Below are 13,693 nucleotides of genomic sequence, written 5' to 3' on the forward strand. Positions count from 1 at the left end.
ACATTAATGAAAGATCCTCCTGAAAAAAAATTCTTTAAATTCATGCATAGTTTTATTGCACCTATAGAACCATTTTCATTTATTGTTTGTGTTCTATCAAAGCTTTAAAAAAAAACAGAAAAAAATATTTTATATTACAAAACCAAAATGCATTTATTTTGGAGAAAATTTGAGGGAAAATATTTTAAGAGGTATAAAAGATAAAATAGAGACCATAAGCAATTCAACCATTAAATTATTACCAACATAAACACTGGCATATTTCATGTCAAACTTTTAATTCATATTTTGATATCATATCCTCTTTAGTTTCCTAACATTTAAAAAATTTAGTCATTAAATGTTTATCAAAACACAGGTTTTAAGAAAGTTTTATTAGAACATAGCTAAATTTATTCATATATATATGGTCTGCGGCTACTTTCATGCTACAACTAAATAGCTGAGTTGAGTCACAGCAACAGAGACCAGATGGCCTGCAAAGCCTACAATATTTAGCATTTGGCCCTTTAAAGAAAAAGTTTGCCAATCCTTAGTCTAGATGTACAGGAATGTGTTTAAGTTTCTCTTGTTATTGGATATTCAGAGTTTTTACTTTTAAAACTGTTATTGATAACTGCATTGAACATCTCTGAACATAAATATTTGTCTCTAACTCTGATTATTTTCTTAGGATGTACTTTGGAATTTAGAGGAAAACAGATCAACACGTGTACAATTCTTGATGCATATTGCCAAATTGCATTCAGAAAGGTCGTGCCAACTTACACTCACACCAGCTGTTCATGAGCATATCCAGATCATCACATGCTTGCAAGAATTGAACATTATTATTTTTTGTTATGCCAGTTTGATAGATTAATAATATTTCATGCTAATCTGCATTTTCTGGATGGTTAAAGAGGCTTACATTTTATCTCATATATATAGGGCATTTTTTAAAATAATCTATTTATGTACTTTGCCCATTTTCTTACATTATTTAAAAAGTTTTCTACCTTTGAAGAATATGTATTTCTGGTGTACCACATGTGACCAATATTTTCTCTAGTTTATCATTTGCCCTTCGCTCTCAATGCCTCTTTCTCCAGGAGCTTAATCATTCTTTGGTTGGATCATTTCTGGTTTACCATGTTTCCTTTATAGTTTTAGTGTCTTTATTATTTTACACTTCTCTATCTCTCTCTGATTCTTCCCAAGAGACTGTTTCAAGATAGTCCTCACTTCACTTTGATTTTTCTGAAGTTTCAATTCAGTCTTTCATTGCTTCTAATACATGTTAGTTTAGTATTTATTTCCCGGTAGACTTTTCTTCTCAGTCAGCCCCTTTCTTCTACAGAATATTTTCTTTTCTTTTCTTTTCTTTAACTTTTATTTTAAGTTCAGGGGTACAGTGCAGGTTTGTTATATAGTTAAACTTGTGTCCTGAGGTTTTGTTGTACAGATTATTTCCTCACCTAGGTATTAAGCCTAGCACCCATTAGTTATTTTTTCTGATCCCCTCCATCCTCCCACCCTTCACCCCCTAAAAGGTCCCAGTGTGTGTTATTCCCCTTTGTGTGTCCATGTGTCCTCATCATTTAGCTCCAACTTACAAGTGAGAACATGCAGTATTTTTTTGGTTTTCTGTTCCTGTGTTAGTTTGCTAAGGACAATGGCCTCCAGCTCCACCCATATCCCTGCAAAGGACATGATCTTGTTGTTTTATGGCTGCTTAGTATTCCACGGTGTATATGTACCCCAGATTTGGGGTACATATATTTTCTTTATCCAGTCTACCATTGATGGGCATTTAGGTTGAATCTATGCCTTTGCTATACAGCATGTTTTCTTTGCGTCTCATTGCATCATCTCTTTACCTCGAGATATTTTCTCCTTATAACACTGAGGCCAAGTCTTCCTTCAACCTACTGCATTCAGTATGTCTGAAAGGAGAACTCTGAGACATACATGCATATTTTCTGTAATTTTTAAAATGTTTTATTGTAATAGTCTTGGTCCTTTTATCCTGTGGTAGGCAGAATAACAACTCCCCAAAGATGCCCAGGTCCTAATCTCCAAAACTTGGAATATGTTACTTTATATGACAAAAGGAACTTTGTAGATGTGATTAAGTTAAAGATTTTGTGACCAGTAGATTATCTGGATTATCAGGGTGAGCCCAGTGTAATCACAGAGATTCTTAGAAGAGGGAGACAGGAGGGCCAGAGTCAGAGAAGGAGATGTGATGATGGAAGCCGGGGTCAGAGAGAGAGAGAGATTTGAAGATGCTATGCTCCTGGCCTTGAAGGTGAAGGAAGGAGCTGTGAGCCAAGGAATATAGGTGATGACCTCTAGAGCTGGAAAAGACAAGGAAATAGACTCTCTCTTAGAGCCTCTAGAAAGAATGCAGCCCTGCCAGCACCTTGTTCTTAGGACTTCTGAACTCTAGAACTGTAAGATAATAAATTTGTGTTGTTATAAGCCACCAAATTTGGGGTAATTTATTGTAGCAACAACAGGAAACTAATCCAGAGTTTACACAAGAGGGACTTTGCAGATGTGATGAAGGTTATGGACTCTGGGATAGGGAGATACCCTAGATTGTCTAGGTGGGCCAAATCTAATCACTTGAGCCCTTAAGAACAGAGAAGTGTACCTGGCTAGAGTCAGGGAGATGCAGCAGAAGAGGACAGATGAAAAATGAGGTAATAGTATAAGTCAAAGAGAGATAAAGTATGAGAAAGACTCAGCCTACCATTAATGGATGTGAAGATGGAGAAAGGGGACCACAAGCCAGAGGATGAGGGTGGCCTCTAGAAGCTGGAAACAGGCATCTCAGTCCTCCAGCCACAGGGAGCTGAACTCAGCAACATCCTAAATGAGCCTAAAATTAAATACTCCCCTATAGAAAAAGCAAAGAAAGAAAGGGATAGAGCCCTTCTGACTCCTCGACTTTGGCCTTATAAAACCCAGAGCAGAGAAAACCAGCCAAGTCTGCTAGACCTACAAAACTGTGATATAATAAATGGTGTTGTTTAAGGCTTCTAAATTTGTGGTGATTTGTTACAACAGTAATAGCAAATGAATAAACATCTCAAGTTACAAAACTCAAACTCAAACTTAAAGGGTCTATTTTACTCCTATAATAAAGAGTCTGATAGAGGTCAGTTCTTGGGTTGATAATTCAGTGGCTTGATCCTCTGGTCAGAGAACCAAATTCTTCCACATTTCTGCTAAGCTATCCTTGAAATGATAGCTACGTCCCCTAGTGGTCACAGATGGCTGCAGCCACTCCAGGAATCCTTCCAGACAAAGAAAGATTTTTTCCTAAGGCATCTCTTTTAATAGGGGGGAAGAAAAAAAAAACTTTCCCAGAGGTTCCCTAGCAGGTATTTCATCTTGCTTCATTGGCTGGAACTAAGTTCTATGTAAACCACTAAGAATCACTAACAAGGAAGATAGAAACAGCACTTGGATCAATTAAATTTACCTAAGTCACATAGGATAGGGATGGGCAACAGAATGAAAGGCAGGACTCTGCTTCATGGGAAAATGACAGAAATGACCATTAGTACCAATCATCAGTGTTTGCCTCAAGGTTTTAGTTATCCTAGAACAGTGATTGATGCAGAACTAAGGTTGCCCAGCTGAAATGATGAGTGAATTAGTCTGGCTCCAGCTCAGTTTCCACAAAATTCAAAAACCAATGTAGAGGACATGGATGTGTGATCAGGAGTCTAAAATATCAAAGATTGAACACTGAATGTTAACATTTAACTCCAAAGCAAGGACCTCCAAGCCATTAAAGAGTCTAGGCTCTGGAGAATGAGATTGGGAAGAAATTGAGTAAGTCATTCGAATCCAGAAGACCGTAAACTGCCTGTGTCCCATACTAGGAAAGCAAAGTTTCTGAGAGATGCTGAGGAGCTGGCCATAGCTGAGCTACATGGTTAGGTATGTGCTGGGCTGGCTAGAGATGGGATGCTGTGTATGTGAGGTGCCTCTGCTCTGCATATGCTGCACTTACCTTGGTGTTGGGACATCCAGCTTACCACTGCTGCATACATGATGCTCATGTCAACAAGCTGGCTGGTCAGGTCAGGATTTATCAGTATGGGAAGAAAATTTGTCCAGCTTTCAGGAAGTCTCTTTAGGTTAGAGAGGGAGGAAGGATGGAGAGAGAATGGGTGGCAAGAGAAAAAAACAGGACAGATAAAGATGGGAAGGGAAAGAAGGAAAGTCAAGGGTAGGGGAGAGGAGAAGAGGAAAGGGAAGGGAAGAGAAGGGAGGGGAAAGGAGAGTAGAAAGAATTGTTTTAAATAAATCTGATCACCTTATTCCTCCAATTAAAACCTTTTAACACCTGTTTGCCCTTTTCCCATGCTGCAGAGCCCTGATTTTGTTCTGTTGTCCACCTATATCTTAAATGACTCAGGCAATGCTAACTGAATTGATCCCATTCTCCTTGTCGGTGATGATTTTAGTGGTTTGCTTGTGGCCCAATTCTAGTCCATGAGACAGGTCAGAAGGTCAGCCAAAGGTCTTAGCAGAATTTAGCGTGGCTTACATTTCCTGCATACTCTAGGCTCTGACAGATTTTGTGGCTTCATCTTACACCCATTACTCCCTCCATCTCTCTGTTCTGGTACACTGAATTTTTTCCATTACTTCAAAGTCTCCCAATCTCTTGATGCTGGAATTTGTTCTGATTCTAGTCTTATTTTCCTCCTTCCTACACCTTTTTATCTTTCTTTAAATATCACTTCTTCAAGAAGGTGTTTCTTACCCCATTGGCTAGATCAGGTTTCCATAAGTATTTCCATTAGTACTCTTTTCTTTATTCATTAAGTCATGCAAAAAAATATTATGTTTTATGTTGTCAGTCAGATTACTAAATGTTGTCCACAGGACAATCAGCCATCAAAACAGCCACAGCCCTTGCACTCACCACATTGCTGATTTCTCAATAAATGTCAGCTGGGACAGCTGTACCCAGAAATCTCTGTCAGGGATCTGTCTGTCTTGTATTGCACTAATTCCCCAGCATTTATAATGGTATATAACACGTAGTAGGTACCCAATAAAGAGTTGTTGAATGAGTGAATAAATAAGGAAAGCAGGAAATTGAGGATCCTTAGGCAATGAAAATATCTCTAACTGGACCTGATGAGTAAAACATTTCTGCTAGGGAGATCAACTGTTCAATTACAGTTTGGAATTGAAGGGTTTTGAAGGACTTGGGACTTTCAGTGCTAGTATTGAGAATGTCCTGAGCAAACCGAGACAAGTTGGTCACCCTCTATTTATGGCCCTCCAAACCAAAAGTGTTCCCCTGTCCTCACTTTCCACTCTTTTCCACCTGTAACTAATCTTCTGGGAAGATATTTCCATTCTGCCTCTAAATGAATGGAAATGTTTCAGGCTCTGCCATTGTTTCCTAAAATGGTAGATTCTCAAGGCTGAGAGGTTATGTATTTTACCATCAGAATTTTAAATTCTGGATCCCTCATTTCTGGATAGAGTCAAAGCGGCTGAAGCCTGTGTTCAGCCATTTGTACTCATCATCTTCAAAACTTCTCATCCTTAAAAAGGTCTCCCAAAATCAAAGCACTTTAGAGATTCCAAACGGAAGGTTGAAAATAAGCCAGTGCATTCAACAAAGCATGAACCATTGTGCTTCTTGGCTTCCTATTTCAGAGACACTTCCGAACAACTCTTCCACAGCCTCTATCAAGCAATGTTTCTCTTCTACATAAAAACCTTGAAAGAGAAGAGAAAAAAGCAAAGGTCTATCTTATATATAGGCACATATTTGAACCTCAGTGGTGTTTTTGCTCCAAGAACTGAAATTTGTTCTTCACAGAGATGATGAAATGCTCTGAAAATGACCCAAAAGACATTTTTTGGGTCAGTCCAGTTTTTGTTTGTTCCAAGGTATGGAGTAATGGTGTAAGGCTCTTAGCTCTGGCCAGAATTTCAATGTTCTGACTCCTTGCCCAGTATTCTCACTCTTCCACATTACCACAATACAGCATTCTTGTGTGTATATGTCAATAAATTGTTTTCAAGTTTGATTTTTTAATTTAAATATTTAAATTCAACATGTTTTCATGGTTCATGTTTCACCTAGAACCAGCCTACTCAAAGGGCGGGTGTTTATATTTTTATTGATGCTGACTGGTAGGACTCATATTAAGGGTTGTTGAATTTTGACACATAGAAGTAGGTGAGAAAACACACTCTTTGGCAAATTGTAAAGGTAAATCCTCCTCTCAAGGCATTTTTGTGTGTTCTTCCAAGACACACTCCCTGCTCATCACTGGAGCCTCCCCCTTTCAGTATTACTGGCATGGGCAATGGCAGGTCTCAGCTTTGCCACCCAGGCTGGAGTGCCCTGATGTGATCTCGGCTCACTGCAACCTCTGCCTCCAAGGTTCAAGCCATTCTCCTGCCTCGGCCTCCTGAGTAGCTGGGATTACAGGCGTGCACCATCACACCCAGCTAATTTTTGTATTTTTTGTAGAGATGGGGTTTCACGACATTGGCCCGGCTGGTCATGAACTCCTGACCCCAAGTGATCCACCCATCTCGGCCTCCAAAGTGCTGGGATTACAGGCTTGAGCCACCGCATCCGGCCAGGTGTCTGCATTTATTTATTTATTTGTTTGTTTATTTATTTATTTTGTGGAGGTACAATTTTTCATTCTGATTAGACCCTATTATTCTGAGGGCAAAAACTATGTTTTGTGCTCCCTTTGTATCACCTAGGGCATCTGGTACTATGTTGGGCATGTATTTATTTATTTATTTTATACTCTAAGTTCTGGGATGCACTTGCAGAATGTGCACGTTTGTTAACAAACATATGAAAAAAGTTGTAGGTCTCAGCTTTTGAAAATCAAGTATTCCATCCCTTTTGAAGTCATGTCAAGGGACCTAACATGACCCATCAGCTACTTCTCTCACAAGTGACCCACATCTGCTCTTCATGAAACAGTCAACACATCCACTACTCTTACAAATTATCTTCTCTTCACTTCACTGTCTGAGCCTCTATCTAGTCAAGTTTCTCACACAGTAGATCTCTGAAGCATTGTATGTCCATTGTATGTCCCAAGCTCCAGGAATCACAAATCAAGCTCTTTGAGTGTCCTATTCAAGCCCCTTCTTCTACATGATGGAAGAGCCCACTGTGGTGGCTTCTGTTGGAGCCTTGCTCAGATCCCTTTCACCAGGTGGGTGCACTCATCTCCCAGTTGCTATGTTGGCCACAAACAACTCACAGCTGCCCTTCTCAGGGAGGGCCTTATGAGACAGAAAGACCCTCTCTCCTGGAAGGTTATGCCTATCACACTACAGGCCAGCCAATGGCCAATGACTAACTGACATGGGGTTCAAAAGTCTGAAACCCTAGCTTCAAAGTGAGACAACTCTGTGATGCAATTCATGCTCCAGAGCTCCCAGGGGAACCAAGCTAGCCTGCTTTCCAGCTGAAAATCTCTCATTGCTGGGCTCCTTCCCCTGCCCCATCCTGCATCCCTCACTTCCCACCTCCTGAGAGCACCCACTCAATAAGTCACTTGCACAAAGATCCCTGTGTCAGGTTCTGTTTCTGGGGAATCCAACCTAAGACAAGGCCTGTCATCCATGGAAGCAGGTGAGGCAAGAGAAACTCACAACACAACAATAGTTCTGTTCATAAACCTCTTCTAATTTTCATCTGCCCACATCCACCCTTCTATGCCCTTCAGTGGCCAATGAGTGGTGAGGGGCAAGAGTATCCAAATGAATGTTTACCAACCCCTTTTTAAAGTCTAGCATAGGTGGCCTTACTTTAGAATATGGGAAATGTTAGCACCTATTTGCTTGAGGCCAGGAGTGAAATAGTTCCTTTGACTTCCTGATGTTATATGAGGTGCATATAAAATTCTGAGCACATGACAGGAGTCTGCTGAATGATAGCTATTATTTTGGTCCTTTAAAATAATGCCCTGAGAATTCATTGCATGCCACATGCTAGGCTCCGTGACAAACATTATTATCTCATTCTGTCCTCACAGTGACTCTTCAGAGGGTCACAGTACTATTAATCCTCATTTTATTGATCCTCATTCATAAAGCTAAATTTCAGAAAACATTCAATGCCTGGGCCTCATTCCAAACCTAGGTTTTTGCCTAATTTTTTATCAAACCTTTTTCTCACTGTGCTGGTTTCCCACCCTAAAACTGCTCTCCCTTTTCCAGTTTGCTGCTCCTGCAACCTCAATCAGCAGGGATTCAAGCTGCAGGTTCTAACTTCGTTCTTGCTGACAGTAAAGTATTTTGTTTTTTTTCTTCCTTGGCATTCAGATCTGCGTGAGTTCTGAAGAAGAACAAGATGGTTTTATCAGAGTCCTCAGTGGAAAAAAGAAAGGCCTCATCCCCCTTGATGTACTAGAAAACATCTGATTGCTGGCTCCTCCTCCATTTGCAGTAGGCAAGCTCTGCTGCGATGCCTCTGCCTCATCTCACACTGCGTCAACCCAAAGGAGCTGCCGCACTGACCCAGCCCCCCAGGAAACAGTGAGACAAGAATCAAGTATCTGAGACTGTGGAGTAATAGCCACAAAACAGAGGGCCCACTGCACAGCATAGCCAGGCTGCCACAGGTGGGGACGAGGCTGAGAGAGTCAGCAGGCAGAGCCAGATGCCATGCTTGGCAGCAGCAGTAGGACTATAAACCACAGCTGTCCCCCAGGATCCCACTCCTTTCCTGTCTGTGTGGTGTAAGTTAACACACTGGAGTGTGCTCCAGTTTGCAGGGTAGCCCAGTGCAAGGTTCAGATCCATGTAGCCAAGTATTATCCTGCTTCCAGACCTATGTCACCAGTACCAATCCGTCAGTGTCATCACATTTCAGGCCCCAAGCAATCTCTGTGCAAAGCATCAGAAAGACCTGCTTCCCAGCTCCCAGCATTCCAGTGCTCTCCAGGCTTCCTCTCTTTGTGATTGTGCTGTCCAGAGTGTCCAGCTTGTTCTTTCTCTTCAGTCCTCTGAGTACATCTGGTGGTGTGCATTAGATGTGAGGGCTATGTTGACATGGCATCACCTCCAAAGACCTGACCTGCCTAAAGACTGATGACAGGCCATCCTTCCTGCTGTTCTAGGTACTGGCCTGGGTGACAGAGCAGGACACGAGACATAGATACAGTGGGGAGGAGAAGTGGGGAAAGGTGGAGCAGAGAGTTCTTACTTATTGAAGATTATACAGCCCTTTCGGTTATGAAGTCCCTGCTTGAAGGCAATGGACCTGGGGAAGAGACTATAACAAAAAGTCTCCATTTTCATTTTACATCCTCTCTATTGGAGGCAGCACTTTTCCCTCATGCTGTCCTATAGGACTCCACTTTGAAGGTTGAGCCTACGTTGCGGGGAACTAGGAACATGGAGGGGAACCAACAACAGCATCTTAGAAGAAATGTAGCCAAATTGGAGTCCATTCTTCTTTAGGGCAGTATATGAAATCCTAGCAGATGTAAAATGGAAAAGAATCCTAATGCTTCATCCTTCTGAAAGTAGAGGAACTAGGGGCCCAATTAGCATCATCTAGGGGAATCTCTATTACTCTGTACTTGTACTAATGTTTACAAGAATGCAATATACTGTGATGCCTTCCTACTCAAGCCTCCTAGCATTCAAACTTCCATCCTATTAGTCATTAACATGGTTAAACTTCAATTCACAATCACCTTGGAATCAATGTCAGTTTGATTTATTTTGTTACAGAGCAATAAAATCATTAGAACAATGGTTTTTAAAAGACTTAAGTGGATGCATCCTATGCATGTAAACATTATTTCCCAAACCAAAGCATCATTCATCTCCATTTATTTCTTTTGTTCCCACTCAGTGTGAAGTTGGGAACTGAGAGGGGATGGCTGCTGGTTTCACAGAAGTTTGGATGCCTTACTCTTATCTTAAAGCCAGCATCCAGAATTTCCTCCCTCTCTGATGCGACATGCAAAACCAGGTGTACAATGTCAAGATGGATTCTTTGAGAGCCAGGGTAGATCATATGACTGCCTTTCTGTAAAATTGGATGCCTAGTACAAATGCTCTTTGCCTCTTATTCAGTATTCCATTTAATAAAAACAATACAGTGGCTGGAAAGGAGCATCAGAAACATGTGTCCTGATCTCTTCTTTCTGTCGTGATATCCATTGACTTTTTGGTACAATGATGTCACATCATATGCATGTTTAATTAAGATGAATCTTAAAAATCAGTTTGCCTTTTACAGTTGAATAGAAGGAAGATGTGGTATCTAGCCTCCAAAGTAGTCTCCCAAAGATCCCTACCTCCTCATATTCTTTCCTTTGTGTAGTCCCTTCCCACACTGAATCAGGGCTGGTCTTATGTGACCAATAGAACACAGCAGAAGTAGTACTACAAGGCTGTCTTAGTCTATTTTCTGTTTCTATAACAGAATATCTGAGACTGGTTAATTTATAAAGAAAAGAGATTTATTTTGCTGACAATTCTAGAGGCTAGGAAGCCCAAAAAGCATAGCGCTGGCATTTATTTGGCTTCTGGCGGTGGCCATGTGCTGTATCATAACATGGCAGAGAAGCAGAATAGAAAGTAGGCATGTGCAAAGAAATAGAGAGAGACCAAACCCAAGGAGCAGCCTTGATTTTTAACAACTCACTCTTGAAGTAACAAACCCAGTCCCAAGAGAGCAAGAACTCACTCACACCCGTGGGACAGCATTATCTATTCATGATGGATTCTCCCCATGACCCAAACACCTCCCATTCAGCCAACCTCCCAATATAGCCACAATGGCAATCAAATTTCAACATGAGTTTCAGAGGGGACAAACCATATTCAAAACATAGTAATGACCCCATCTCAGATTGCATCTGAGGTTAAGTTTTAAAAGCAGCTTTAGCCTTGATCTCTTGGAACACTCACTGTTGGAACCTTGAGATACCATAAGAATTTCAACTACCCTGAGGCCACCATGCAGGAAAGACCCTGTGGAAAGACTACATATTTCATCATCTGAGGTGGCAGACATCACAGAGCAGAGATGAGTCGTCCCTGCTGAGCCCTGCCCAAGTTACAGATTTATGAGCAAGATAACTATGTGGGGATTTTTTAAGTCACTATGTTTTGGAGTGATTTGTTATACAGAAACAGATAACAGAAGCAGGTGTTTTGTAATTTAAGTCAATGTTAGAAGAGAAAAATGCTCTTTCTGCACAATCAGGCCCAAAAGCGTTGCAAACATCAAGTGTTAGCAGGCAATTATCCCTCTAAATACAAGATATGTAGTATTCCCTAAAGATCTGGAGTCATCCAGACCTAAGGGAAAAAGCAAGATGTTCCTCATAGTATAGATTTCCATGAGTGCTTACACAAACACAGAGATTTTAGGAGCCACAGCTTTTTTTTCCTGCCTGTCTGCAGAAATTAGAAGCACAAGGATAGCTACGGCCTACCGAAGTCTTAAAGGTTTGCAAGACTCAGAAAATGGCTAAAAGAAGGACCATAATTTTTGAGTGGAGAAGAGATGAAGACCTCAGGAGATACTCTGGTGAGGAGACAGGGAAGGAGGGGAAGTGTCCATATGAAGAATATAAAGGGGACATGAGGGATATGCTTTGTAGTGTACGAAAAAAGCCTTGTACCCACTTACCTCCTGCCCCTGCCTACAGCCAAGGGATGGTACATACCTAGCTGCACCAGGGAAGATATGCCCTGTACTTCATCACCAGTGCCATAAGACTTTACTTCTATTATAGTAAATTTGAAATGAAGAACTGAGTGAACCTTCCTCAGGGCTCCAGAAGGTGGAGAATAGAACTCCCTTTACTTCCCATCACTAGCAGACATCTACAGCACCTCTCACATGGGCAGCAGGGTGGCAAAGAGAGCCCATGTGTAAATATCCAGATTGCTAGATTTCACAGACAGTTAGATACCCACATGGCTAGATTTCACAGATGGTTGATTTCACAGACCACTTTTCCTTCCCAAATACACAACACACACTACCACCACCACGACCACCCATACACACACACTCATTCACTCCCATTAAGAGGAAGGGTCCAGCATTTGGGTTGCATATTTAGAGCAGGTAGTGGAGAGAATATGGCAGGATCTATTAGAGTTAGTGTTCTTTGCTATTAAAGAGAGAAAAAACCAGTGGGAAGATCACAACACCTTGGTGCCAAGTACTGTTAAAAGACAAAAGAGCCAGTTGTCCAGGAAATGGGCTACTCCAAGGAGGAGAGAGCCAAGAAGGAAATCTACTGGCCAGCCTAAGGCTAGAGCCAGGTCCAGTCAGAGATGCAGCTGTGAAAAAGTGGTGTGTGGGAGAAAAAAGCTGAGATTTAAATAAAGTGAACTTGACTTCTTTACTCAGGACTTCTCAGAGCCTTTAATTTGCTAATTCTCATAGTAAATCTCCAAAAAGGAGATTTAAAACTGTGGATCACCTATAAGACTCTCCTAAAACAACATTCCAAGGAACATACTTTGGGAAATTCTGCAGTAAAGCATTCTCATATCAGATCACCCAATAGCCCCTATGCTTCTACTATCCCCTCTCTTCCTACATCTCACTGAAATACTTACAAAGGGCAAAAGCACTCAATCCTAATGATAAGAATGAAGACAATCTATTCTGGGATCTGAATTGGTAGGAGAATAAGCTAAAGTATGAATCTGTATACTCCAAGAGTGAAAAACTCCAGAGAAAGATTAGTTTTATCACACTGATAGCTGTAGCAAACACCAGCATGGAGTAGGCTGTATAAATCTGGGAATAAAAGAAAATTCATCATTGCCCAAAATAGCATCCCCAGGAAACTGAGTGAGCAGGTGTGCTCCACAGATTTATCACAAAACAGAAATTATTAAAAATAACTTGGACAGAAAATTAAAACTAGTTTAATGACATCCTGTAACTATCTCCTAGATTTTGCTAAGTTGCCACTCTGTTGTGTGTTTCATACAACACCTGGTGTTTTGACCCTTAGAGCATGTTTTTTCTTAGATTTCAATGAGAAGTTTTAAGTAGTCTTTAATCTTCCTGTGGATAATACAAATTTATCCATACCTTGAAATTTTAACAAGATAATAGCAATTTATTTTAACAGTCCCCTTTTGCAAATGAAAAGATGGCAGGGTTTTTTTGTCAGCTCATTGTCAAGCTTACACAATTATTGAACATCCTCCGTGTCTTCATGGAAGTAAGGACATACCAAAGTCCTGGAAACACACCCAGGAAAAGTACAAGACCTATTTCCAAGATCATGGATCATCTTTAGAATTCCTCCACTGGCATTATTTACTCAGGTTTTCAGGTTATTGCCTGAATCCATCTTTGTCTATACATGGCAAAATTTTTCTTTGTCTTTATCAGCTATTTGAAAATTATGTGCTTAGTTTATTTACTTTTACTCCTTCTTCAGTTAATAAAAACCATCCAAGGTTATAAATTTTCCTCTGGGTTCAGCTTCGACCACATTAGATAGCTGTTTCTATTTTCATTCACTTATAAATTATCTTTAACTGTAGTTTTTATTTTTTATTTGATTTTTAGTGTGTGTTGATTAAACCATTGTGCACTATAGTCAGAAAATATGGTACATATGATTTCTGCTTTGAGGAATTCATTGGCATGTTGTTTTGTGCTCTAATATATTATTCATCTTTATAA

General features: G+C 40.5%; 1 protein-coding gene across 3 annotated transcripts in view; it reads left to right on the forward strand.

Annotated features, from left to right (window-relative positions):
- The window catches only part of STAC (SH3 and cysteine rich domain), a 172,589-nt gene extending 159,578 nt beyond the window's left edge, over positions 1–13,011 (forward strand). For all 3 annotated transcript variants that reach the window (XM_055109641.2, XM_003826119.4, XM_003826118.5), the window contains one exon: positions 8,332–13,011. In XM_055109641.2, the coding sequence (XP_054965616.1) occupies positions 8,332–8,430 (99 nt within the window). In that variant the 3' untranslated portion in view covers positions 8,431–13,011. The remainder of the gene's footprint in view (positions 1–8,331) is intronic.
- Positions 13,012–13,693: the final 682 nt, after the last annotated feature.

The sequence above is a fragment of the Pan paniscus genome, chromosome 2 (assembly GCF_029289425.2).
Source record: "Pan paniscus chromosome 2, NHGRI_mPanPan1-v2.0_pri, whole genome shotgun sequence".
Classification (NCBI taxonomy): Eukaryota; Metazoa; Chordata; class Mammalia; order Primates; family Hominidae; genus Pan; species Pan paniscus.